A 12476-nucleotide genomic window follows, 5' to 3' on the forward strand; every position below is an offset into this window, starting at 1 on the left:
ACAAGGACAAGTGCAAAGTCCTGCACTTAGGAGGGAACAATCCCATGCACCGGTGCAGGCTGGGGGTGACTGGCTGGGCAGCTGAACAGGACCTGGGGGTGACCGTGGGCAATAAGATGAACAGGAGCCAGCAGTGTGCCCGTGTTGCCAAGAAGGGTAATGGCATCCTGGGCTGTATTGGTAGGAGCGTTGCCAGCAGATGGAGGGCAGTGATTCTTCCTCTTGATTCAGCACTGGGGAGGCCACATCTGGAGTCCTGTGTCCAGTTGTGGGCCCCCACTACAGAAAGGACGTGGACACATTGGAGAGAGTCCAGTGGAGGGCAATGGGAATGGTTTGGGGGGCTGGAGCACAGGACGTGTGAGGAGAGGCTGAGGGACCGGGGCTTATTTAGTCTGGAGAAGAGAAGACTGAGGGGGATTTGATAGCAGCCTTCACCTCCCTGCAGGGGGTTGCAAAGAGGACGAGCTGGACTGTTCTCAGTGGGGGCAGATGACAGAAGAAGCAATGGGCTCAAGCTGCAGCAAGGGAAGTTGAGGCTGGATATTAGGAAAATCTCTCTCACTAGGAGGGTGGTGAAGCACTGGAAGAGGTTCCCCAGAGAGGTGGTGCAGTCTCCATCCTTGCAGGTTTTGAAGACCCAGCTACACAAAGCCTTGACTGGGATGATGTAGCTGGGACTGGTCCTGCTTGGAGCAAGGGGTTGGACTAGATGTGACCTGCTGATGTCCCTTCAACCCTCATTTTCTATGACTCTATGATTCTTGTGTCAGTATAAGCCCAGCAGAGAAACTGAGGCACACAACATGACTGCAATGTCATAGACGGTGCGGTTTGTAATATATCTGGGCTATTTCATATATGTGTTTTCTATGAGTCTGTCACCGTTTTTCACAATAAATAGGCATAGAGTCCCTGGTTTAAAGCTGACCCAGAGCCAGGAGGGGTGGCAAACTTTGCAGAAGTTCACAGATTCATAGATGCTCGGGTTGGAAGGGACTTCAACAGATCCTCGAGTCCGACTCTCTGCCTAGGCAGGAAAGAGCGCTGGGTCAGATGCCCCCGGCCAGATACCGCCTATCCAGCTTTCTCTTGAAGACCCCCAAGGTAGGGGGATCCTAAAGGTATCCAGCCTTCTCTTGAAGACCCCCACCTCCCTTGGGAGCCCATTTCAGATTTTGGCCACCCTTACTGCAAAGAAGTTTTTCCTGATATCTAGCCCAAATCTGCTCTCTGTCGGTTTGTGACCATTGCTCCTTGTTACCCCACAAGGCACCTGGTGAAGAGAGCATGGCCAATCCCTTGCTGCATCCCTCTAATGAATTTGTAGGCGGCCACAAGATCACCTCTCAGCCTTCACTTGCAGAGGTCCCTCAGTCAAAACAGCTGCTACCAGGAGTGGGGCTCGAACCCACGCAGACATACATCCATTGGATCTTAAGTCCAACACCTTAACCACTCGGCCATCCTGGTTACAAAATGTGATTCATAGAAGCATAGAAAAGGAAAAAAAATACAGAATTAAAACTAAAGCACTGTACATGAGGCCTGGAAAGTGCGAGGGCTCTGGCCTCATTTGATCTCAGCTGGCATTTTGTGGGCAGCTCTGGGCCCCTCAGTTTAAAAAGGATGTTGAGAAGCTGGAGGAACCTGAGGGGAGCACTAAGGAGGACAGAGAGGTGGGATTGGAAGCCCTAAAAGAAAAGGGGCTTGGATTATTGGGGAGAAAAGGAGACGAAGGAGAGATGTAGCAGTACATTTCAAGGATGTGACAGGCTGCCCGAAAGACAAGCCCAGGAAGAAGAGCGGGTTTTCCTTGCTGCAGCGGGCCAGAACGTGAAGCAATCGGTTTAAACCCCATCGTCCCCACGCTTGTTCCTGGCAGGTGTCAGGGAAGTGGAGGCATTAATTTATGCTTAGCATTGAAAGGAAAACACTGGGATCCCTGGTGACTCATGGGCCATTATGAGATCCTGCAGGGATCTTCTGGAAATTATTTATATACATCCCTTACACCCAGCCAGAGCCTTGTGCCACTCACTCCCCAGACTGTTTGGAGCTGTCTCATGGCGAGGACCATCCTTGTCCAGCTTGCGTGGGGCCTGGAGTGAGACCCATCAGGTTAGACACCATTAATCACAACCAGCTTCTGGAGCAGCGGGGATGAAACTGCTTGTCCAGGGGCTTGTGTCGCTGGGGGAGCAGGAAGCATGGAGACGGGTTAGCACTGCAAGGTGCAGCGGGACGTGTGTAGGGCAGGCAGTGCTGGAGCAGGGTGCTTGCTACCAACCGGAGCAGGGGGAGGAGGGTGACGAGCGGCCAGCTTTCATCGGCTTTCATCAGCTGTAGCTCTCTCTATCCGATGCTGTGAGAGGATGGCAGAAAGCAGAGTATAAAAAAGGAGAACAATTAGAATACAAAAGACAGAGGATGGAGAGAGAAAGAGACAGGGGCAGAGGGGATAGGGCATCAGCGCTGGGAGAGACAAACATTAAGCCGATAGGAATTAAGGGTTACCGAAGCTGACCAGGTGATAGAGCTAGGTTATAGGACCTGGGGGTGACAGGGGACAAGAAGCTGAACAGGAGCCAGCAGCGTGCCCGTGTTGCCCAAAAGGCTACCGGCATCCTGGGCTGCATTGGCAGGAGCGGTGCCGGCAGATCGAGGCAGTGATTAGCACTGGGAGGCCACATCTGGAGTCCTGTGTCCACTACAGAAAGGATGTGGGCAAGTTGGAGAGAGTCCAGCTGAGGGCAACACAAATGGCTGGGGGACAGGACTGGTGAGGAGAGACTGAGGGAACTGGGCTGATTGAGTCTGCAGAAGAGAAGACCGAGGGGGATTGAATAGCAGCCTTCACCTCCCTGCAGGACGGTTGCGAAGAGGATGGAGCTGGGCTGCTCTCAGTCGGGGCAGATGACAGGACAAGGAGCAATGGGCTCAAGCTGCAGTAAGGGAGGTTGAGGTTGGATATTAGGAAAAACCTTCTCAGGAGGAGGGTAGTAAAGCACTAGAACAGGTTACCCAGAGAGGTGGTGGACTCTCCATCCTTGGAGGTTTTGAAGACCCGACTAGACCAAGCCTTGGCTGGGATGATGTAGCTGGGGCTGGTCCTGCTTGGAGCAGGGGGTTGCACTAGATGTGGTGTCCTGAGATCCCTTCCACCCTCATTTTCTGTGATGGAAGTCCATAGTCCCTATTTAAACTGTTCTTTCCACAGTCCAGTCTGTGGATGATTTCTTGCTCCTCAGCTTCCCCTCCGAGTCTCTGTGGCTAGAGAAGGAGAATATGGCAAAAACAGAGAACTGATGGGAACATTTCTTACTAGGAGCAGTGCAGAGGAGACCCAGAGCCACGACGAGCATATGCTCCCTTTCTGCCTTTGCTAGCCAATTGTGCACCTATTTGGCAATAGCTGCAAAGAGACTTGACATGCTCTCAGGAATGAAATGCACACCCAACCCAGCCAGCTGGGTGTTGGTCCCACTGCTCTCCGTGGAGAACGGGGCAGGAGTGAGAGCTGACCCAGGTCTGGTGTGAAAGGACACGTGTCTCCATGTAGACCTTGAGAGGCTCCTTGAAACCATAGGGAAGGAGAACCATATTCTCCCTACCCTAGAAGAAGGGGGTGGCTGGTATAACTACGTGCAAACTGGGATATGAACAGCTTGCAGAACTTTTCCAGACTTTTGGACTCTTGCTTTTGCTCCCAGCAGTGTTCAGATGCTAAATGCCTTAAGGCTTGGCATTGACGGTGCTATAACTGGGTCTTCTACGTTTAGTAACAGGGGAAACCAAAATCTTTGAGAGTAGCTTTGTGAATCGACGAAAACCCCCGTCGTAGAATCAGGGGGTGGGAAGGGACTTCGGGGGCCAGCTAGTCCAGTTGGCTGCACAGGGGCAGCCTTTCCAGAGCCTGCACACCCCTTCCTGGTGCCCGTGCACCTTCCTTATCACACTCCCAGTGACGGAAATCCTACCGTTTCTCTTGTCTCCTGCTTTACCCGTGGTGGGTTAAGGTGCTGGGTTTTGTGACAGCATCACCTGTGTGGTGTCAGTGACAGGTTAGACTGGGATTTGCTTGGGATGGTTCGGATAGGCTGATCCTGCCTCAAGCAGGTGGCTGCTCCAGAGGTCCTGTCCAGCCCGATGTGTCTGATTCAGTGATGCCCTACGCAGTTTGATCGCATAGCAAGCTCTCAGGGGTGTAGGTTGTAGCCGTGTTGGTCTAAGGACATAGGCAGACAAGGCTCTTTGAGAAAATTCAACATCTGTTGTTATCCGAGTTGTCTAACAAAAGATATCAGATTTCCCCAAAGAACCCTGTCTGCTTCATAGTAAGCTCTGACATTTAGGATGCTTTTTCTGGAGTTTAATCTGAGTTGTCTGCCCCATACGTCATACCCGTTGCCACTTGTCCTGCCCTCAGAGGCTAAAAAGAACAATTATTTGCCATCCTCTCCATGGCAGCCTTTCCAATATTTGGCAGCTGTTATGAAGGATGGGATATCGAAACAGAGGTGAACGATCATGGTTCCCTCTCTCCACTGGAAAGGGTCTTGCGCTTACCGCAAACCTATTGAAGACCACAGGGTTTGCCTTTAATTACAGTGGCCATCAAATTGCAGTCCCTCTCCTTTGCAGTCTCCAAGGGGGTTAGATTTCTCCATGACCTCCAGAAGGCCCTTGCAGCTCAACCTTGCATGGGAAAGAGGAACATTGCCTCGCACCAAACTGCTTTTGGATATAGCAACCATTAGTTAGGAGTTGGCTTATCTCCACAATCAAGACAGTCCCGAGTCTAACCTATCTATCATACCCGTCTCCCAGATGCATCTCTCTTGGCATTATACCATGCCAATGGGATTTAGATGCCTTGTGAGTCTTAGAATCACATTAGCCAAGGGCTGGAAGGAATCGTCTAAGCCACTTGCTTGCCCTGAGACAGGATTGGGTATATCTGGCCCATTCTTATCTGGTATCTGTTTAATCTGTTCACAAAAAACCCTTATATTTAGTATCCAGCCCAAATCCTTGCTACTCATTCAGCTTATTTCTTGGTGTGTCCCAGGAACACAACTGATTGCCGTGGCCAGAAGTTTGTAACAAACTTCTTATAGTGGAAGACTGTTATGAGGGCCCCGCTCAGTCTCCTCTTTCTTTAGATGAAACAAGTCCAGTTCTTTCAATCTTTCCACTGCCTTGTGTTTTCTAAGCTTCTTATAATTATTTCTCTGCTCTGGGCTCTTTCTAATTTCTCTGTTTCTTTCGAGCGTGGAGCTCCAGGCTGAGCAGAGTACTCCAGCTGAGGCCTCACCTGCAAAGAGGAGAGGGGAATAATTACCACTCATGTCTAACACAGAACGCTATTGCTAATACATCCCAGCATGAGGTTTGGCGCTTTTTTTGCAAAAGCATGACCTTGTTTACTAGTGTTCAGCGTGTGATCGGCTAAGGACCGCGGGTCTGTACGCAAGCAGGGCCAGATATTAACCAATTCTCTAAGTGTGGATTGGAGCTCTCCTTCCTAAGTGGGTAGCACTTTGTGTTGGTCTTTACTTGAATTTCCTCTTGTTCATTCCAGGCCCTCCCTCCATTGCTTTGAGATCATTTTGAATTCTGATCCTTTCCACCACAGTGTTTGCACCTACCAGTTTATACCAGTTTTATAAGGGAACTCTCTATTCCATGGAACTGGGACCAGCATAGACCTTGACACTTGAAATGAACTTAACAGTGACCCCCCGGTAGCTGCTCTCTGAGAATAGCATCTTGAAGACATTGGGGGAGTACATGGTGATTGCATCTAGACCCCAGTTGGTTTATTCGAAGGTCACATGGGTTTCTGCCAAAAACCTCATTAAATTGCCACTCATTTCCTCATATCCCCCTCCCGAGTTACCCTGTCCAAGAAGGAATTTAGCCCCGTTTCCCTTGACAGACCTACACTGGCTGTTTTGTCACTTTATTATCCCCTAGGTGCTTATGCATTTATTGTTTCATAACTGGTTCCAGAATCTTTCCGGGGAGTCTCCATTATACTGGACGTAAAAGACCAGATATTTTAGGGGAACACTTTTGCTCTCCATTTTGGATGAAAGTTCCTGTAGAACGTGCCTTGGTAACCTTGCCTCCCCTGAAGTACGGTCTATGTGTTACACAGTGGGAGAGGGTACAGAAGTAGGGATGGCAGCAACATCTGGGCAAGTGTCCCCACAAACTCACCATGCCCTGTGCACACTTGGCCTCAGTCATTCCCCAGCAGGAGCCACTTTGAGGGGTCAAAGAGATGATCCAAGGCTCATTTTTACTTCCCTGATGACGCTGCTCCCCACAGGGTCAGATGGGAGGATGGTGATGGGGCCCCTGACCACAGTGACCTCCTAACTGATTTCACAACGAATGGCCCCAGTTGGGGTCTGGGTTCTTAGCTCTCTGGGCCAGACATTTCTGCATCATGAATCTGCTTTGTGAGGAAGTGTAAAATCAGTTGCCCCGAGGGGCTGGCTGGCTTTGGGAAGTGCAGAGGGGCTGTGGAGCTCACCACCCCAGTCACCCCTGGCAGTGGTCCCTTGTTGCTGGCAACAGAAGGTGGAATGATTAGACTTGTTCATCGGACTTTGTGGCCCACGTTGGGACCAGGAGGATGGTTTCCAGTGCAGAATCCCTACACAGAGAGGCCTTAGAAAATCTCACAGGTCACAGAGGAGTAGACATCCTTCATGTACACAAGACACTCACCGAATCCTATATTCACCTCTAGGTCTCTTGAGATGCTTTGTCTCTTTGGATGTGGCCAGCAACACGATGACCGTTCATAACACCAGCCTCAGACCTTCCGTATTCTTCCTGGTTGGCATCCCGGGGCTGGAAAGCGTGCAGCACTGGATCGCAGTCCCATTGTGCTCCATGTATGCCTTGGCCCTGTTAGGGAACTGCATTATTCTGCTCGTGATCTGGACAGAGCCCAGTTTGCACAAGCCCATGTACCTTTTCCTGGCCATGCTGGCCATCACCGACCTGGTCCTGTCCACTTCCACCTTGCCAAAAATGCTGGGCATCTTCTGGCTGGGTGCCAGGGAGATCGGGTTCCATGCTTGCCTTACCCAGATGTTTTTCATCCATGTCTCCTCAACGGTGGAGTCCGGGATCCTGACAGCCATGGCGTATGACCGCTATGTGGCCATCTGCAACCCCCTGAGGCACGCAGAGATCTTGAGAATCACCGTGGTGGCCAAGATAGGCCTGCTGGTCTTTGTCCGTGGCCTTCTCATTATAACCCCTTTTCCTTTCCTTCTTTGGAGGCTGTCCTTCTGCCAGGCAACTCTCATCCCACACTCCTACTGCGAGCAGATGGCGGTAGTAATGTTGGCCTGCACTGACACCACCATCAGCAGATTGTATGGCCTCATCATGGCCCTGCTCGTGGTGGCTCTGGATGGGACGTCCATCACCCTGTCCTACGGGATGATCCTGCAAGCAGCCTTTGCCTTGCCCTCGAATGAGGCCCGGCTCAAAGCCCTGAGCACCTGTGGGTCTCACATCTGTGTCCTCCTGGTCTTCTACATCCCGGGTCTCTTCTCTTTCCTGGCAGACCGATTTGGCCAGAATGTCCCACACCACATCCACGTCATACTGGCCAGCCTCTACCTCCTGCTGCCGCCTATGTTAAACCCTATTGTGTATGGGGTGAAAACCAAACAGATCCGAGAGAAGGTAACGAGGGTCCTCTGCTGGAGGGGAGACTGAGCAGTGGGTGGGGGGGGCGGGTTTTGCCTCCTCACCCTTTCCCATCCATAACAATAGCCTTATTTTGCAGCATCTCTGCATACTGGAGCCATTCTTCACATGCACAAGGCACTTACCAAAACCTATATTCACCTGGACTTGGTGGCCCAGGTAGAGACCCGGACATCAAATACTAGATGGACAATGTTGAACCCTCAGTCCCTGCCCCACAGAGCTTACAAGGTGACAAGGAAACAAGCCAGTGTCATGATTTTCTCAGCAGCACTGTGCTTCGGTTTTTTCCAACTGAATTGCTCTTCCTATCGGTCTGTAAGTGTGTGATCTTGCAATATATATTATTAACGTTCATACCATTTCAGTTACCTCAAGGTTTTCCAATTCCTGCTGCCTGATAGTTGAGTCCTTCTGCCTCATGATGGTGCCTCCCTTGTTATGTTATCAGGGAATTGCTTAAGATCATATTTACTTGTCAGGACAAGGTCACTAATGAAGATAGTAAAGACGATCACTCTCAAGACTGATCCTCAAGAAACCCTACTGATAATCTCTGTTCCTTTTCAGCACAACTTATATTGCATCACCTTTAGGCAGCTCCTACACCCCTCACCATCCTTGTTATAATCGCGGTTTTCTTCTCAATTTGTTTCCCATGTGACACTGTATCAAATCTTTACTGATGTCCACAGAAGTGAGATCTGCCACATGCCCTTTGAATAGAAAGCTGCTTATCTTACCCAAGAAATAAAGCTTAATCTAGCACTGTCTGCTTGGTAAACTGATGTTTTATTTTATCCCATTTTTCCATTTACCTCCATGGTTTTCATTATTCATGCCTCCAAAACGTGTGCTAAAAACATGCACGCTCCTGCGGTCACACGAATGGTCCCACAGGCACCTGGACCACCACGTGTTCTCCCCTTTCCTCAATAACAATAGCACAGTTTTTATTCTTTTATTTGAGGGCCCCACCTCCAGTTTGATCAAGTTATTAAAAAATCTTGTCTGTGGATCTGCAGTTCTGTGTGCTGGTCCTTTCTGTATTCCTGGAGGATGATTATCTCCTCCCCCTGACTTGAGTCTTGCTCAGACGTTAGGTGTGTCACTGCCATTTCCCCGCAGGTGGGCTGTGCAGCCACAGGCACCAGAGTGCTGCGGTCCCTCTCCCAGGGAGAGCAGAGGATGACACAGGCACAAGGTTATACGGGGTATCCAATGATGAGATTACCATAAAAGCACTTCAGAGACTTCATGGAAAATGATAATCAATGAGATGCTTGATACAGAGGAATGTCTGAGAAGGATGTGTCGTTGGGATCGGGACCATGTTAAAGACACCAACAGTTTCTCTCTTGCAAGCGTGCATGGTTTCGGCTCTTGTTTCTTCCTCTGTGCTGCCTGCACTGTCCTTGCAGCACCCTCTCCTCCCATCCGAGCCCTTTCGCTGCAGTCCCCATCATGCTGTGTTCACGTATTTTGCTCCCTCCCCGTTATCTCTAAGGGCCGTGTAACACGCTACATTTAGGGTGTGTTTCCTTTAGAGCATCTCTGTGACTTAGAAAGTTTTCTGAGTCACACGGTAACGCTTGCGACGATCTAAATATAAATATAACGATCTAAGTCCTAAGCACCGTAGCCCTGGAAGATGCCGGTATGCTGCAGTCTGCTACAGGGGCTGGGATCAACAAGCAGCTATTCAGTGGTCCCAGTCTCCTAATGGCATGACCTCTATGGAGCAGCTGGATACAAGCTCAGCAAGGGCTCTTGGGCACTGATTTTTCAATTATTCTTTAATGACTTGGTCCAAAATGTAGTGATGAGCTGCTGAAATGTGCACATCAGATCCCGTTATTTATGCCACCCAGAATGAGGCCATACCATACATAGAGAAGCAGATGATCTGGACGGTTGAAGCACTCACTCAAATCAGGATGAAATTGGTTAATCCAGTAGGCAAAGTCATGCATCTCAGACTTTGCCACTTTGCCTAAGTCATGCATCTCAGAGCCACTTAGAAGAAATTGCACTATAAGCTGGAAGATATAGGATGTGTAGGAGGGGATGAACGTACTAAGTGGTTACAGCATGACCGCAAGCCAACACGGTCTTGAAGTGGTGGACTGTTATAAATGTACTCTTTTTATTAATGTCTTGTTGTGTTTCCTGAGTAGGGCGTGTCTACTGTCCTTATTAACCAGATATTAATGAACTTGCTCCTGAAGACCTCAGAGAGTAGCATGACCCTGAAGAGCATCCCCCGGAAATACGTTCAGATGGCCTTCATGTGGTCCAGCTGCAGTATCCATACTGGAAGAAACCCGCCACCCCGGAGCAAGTGAAGTCCTGGTCTCTGAGTAGAAGAAACAGGATACTTGACTGGCAAGGTGGTAACTGTCAGTGCACCTGTGGCACCAGTTATTATCTTGGGTTCATTCCCTACCTGAAGGCTGGAATGGCTAACTGTGGGAGGAGAGGTAATTGTTGTAGCTCTGCTCGTTTGGGGATTTGTTGTTACATACTTCCTGAGGGAAGCCCCGTTGAGCTGAACATCCCTGAGTTTGTGTTCCCAATAGTGCATTCTGCATCTGTTCAGCCTCTCGAGCCACTGCATTTATGGGAGAATCTGCCCCTCCCATCCCTATGGCTGACAACACTCTCCAGCAATGGTGTGAGGCCCACCAGGTAGGAGAGTGCATTACAGGTTGGAACAAAGTTATTACATGGTTTGTGAATCATACCTACACAGAGGCATGGTGGGATGGTACCCACCAACCAGAAATAGGCTGTATCCGCAAGTCTCCACCACTTATCCTCATCCTTTTATACCTGTAACGTTCCTAATGCAAATTAGTGCTATGATTCTTCCTGGACAATGCCGTTTCATTAACCTGATACAGCATCGTCCCCATGAGCGACAGTGGGAGCCCTTTCACTCTCTGGGAAGTGAAGCATGGTTACAGGCTCCCAAAGAAGGAAGGATAAATGTGATCTGTGAGAAAATGGGGTGTTCGCTACTATCTCTGGCCGTTCCCCCATTGGAGGCCCCGACACCACCTGTGTATAACCCTGGTGGAGGTCACAAGTTAAAATACCAACCTACCTAACATGACCTGCGTATACGACTTACCTAATGTGTCATATGTAACAATAAGGCAATGTGTTTGTTAAAAAAAACCAGGTCGTTTGCTGCATGAAAATGGTACCACCTGGACTTTAGGCAATTCGTGTTGCTTAGAAGCTAAAAGTGGAGCCGTTGCTCTACTGCAATTAAGTAACCGTACTATTGCCCTAAAATGGCCAGAAATTTCCTCTGAGACTATACCTGTCAACTTTACGATACCCACTTCATGGGTTTCAGATGTAAACATGCCAAGTTAAAAAACTGGAATAAAGTAAAAAAATAATCTGCAAAGTCTTGAGACAAAAGCTTGGCAAGGTACTCATTTGGCTCCCCTTGCTTGAGAGGGTGGGCGAATTATCAGTCCGACTGTCAACGTGCCCGAGCCTTGTAAATGGTATGATGTAATGTGTACTATTCGTGTGTCACCAAGTGTCACCTCAACTACATGGCTAACCATCTTGAGCATCACAGTATTCTGCATTGCCCTAGTGGCAACAGCTAACTAGTGTTTTAATCGTTGTTGTTGTACATCTGTTCATGCTATGCAAGTTAAATTTATAGATCCCTCCCCATTTCCTGATGTAGAGCATGTGTTTTTAGCCTTTTAATTGTAGCTACCATGGTGCTTCAGCAAGCAAGGGGTGGAGTGTGACAGCTGAAAAGTGTGCCTGTGTGATAAAGGTGCTTCGTAAAGGCTCTGTGAAAATAATACCAAGTGTTTTTCTGTATTTGTTTAGATATTAAGCTGTATGTTGTTGCTAAAATCCTAATTTAAGTTTAAGATGGAGTGAGGCCTTGTATAAAGTAAGGCCTAATAAAATTAGCAAAGCCTTGAAGTAGTAAGGTCCTGTGGCACAGTTAAAATTACATTATCAAAGAAATGCAAGGCTTGTACTGCTAATTGGTGAGTCTAATGACAGGTGAAGTAAAAGGAATCTGAGTGTTTGTTCGTTATCAGTATCATTCAGAGGCTCTAAATGAGCTGGAATATTTGGAAACCATTCAGAAGGAAGAGACAGCTCTGTGAAAATAATTAGTTAGCTGTTGTCTGGATCAGTGGGCCCGTGGACCTCGAAGAGCCCAAGAACTGCATCCCAGGGTCCTTCCTGGTACTCCTTTGAACAGTGTCGTTCGGGGACGCCTGACTTCGTTGAACTTTGTGGAAAGAGAAGTTTGCTGTGTACCAGGCATCAGAGGGGACTGCCAATAAGTTGCCGACACTAACTGCTTTTGTCTGTAATTGTTTGTTTTGTTACTACGCGTAGTTGTGTTTTTGTTAAGTCAATAAATCTTTCTTACCTTTCTACCCCCGACCATACTCTCAATCCCTAACCCTCTGCAGGCAGCTGGGACAGAGGCCACTTGCCTACTTGATCAGAGCAGGTGTGTCTATACTCCAACGACTTGGGAACTGCAGCTGCCATCTGTTGCCATCATTTCTGCTGGTGGAACCGGGTAGATTTAGGCAAGGCCTATATCAGTAGTGACATGATGCCATGGGACGGAGACGGTGAGGGAGCATTTATAGACAGCTGACATTAGCGTTAGATGGAAAGGGGTCGAGCTTCATCTGAAGCCTGACATGCAAGGGTCTAGCAGGGTCAAGAGG

General features: G+C 48.9%; 1 protein-coding gene and 1 non-coding gene across 2 annotated transcripts; one reads left to right on the top strand and one right to left on the bottom strand.

Moving 5' to 3' along the window:
* Nucleotides 1–1390: 1390 nt before the first annotated feature.
* On the bottom strand, nt 1391–1473 carry TRNAL-UAA. Its single transcript has one exon. It is a non-coding gene; the product is annotated as a tRNA-Leu (tRNA).
* A 5325-nt stretch (nt 1474–6798) lies between these two features.
* LOC102382849 (olfactory receptor 52L1-like) lies at nt 6799–7749 on the top strand. Its single transcript, XM_006037289.2, has one exon. It carries the CDS (start codon nt 6808–6810, stop codon nt 7747–7749), a length of 942 nt encoding a protein of 313 aa, XP_006037351.1. The 5' UTR covers nt 6799–6807.
* Nucleotides 7750–12476: the final 4727 nt, after the last annotated feature.

Source organism: Alligator sinensis, unplaced genomic scaffold (genome assembly GCF_000455745.1).
Source record: "Alligator sinensis unplaced genomic scaffold, ASM45574v1 scaffold948_1, whole genome shotgun sequence".
Classification (NCBI taxonomy): Eukaryota; Metazoa; Chordata; order Crocodylia; family Alligatoridae; genus Alligator; species Alligator sinensis.

Coding starts and splice junctions, on each gene's coding strand:
- LOC102382849 (XM_006037289.2), top strand. CDS start 6,808: ATGACCGTTCATAACACCAGCCTCAGACCTTCCGTATTCTTCCTGGTT.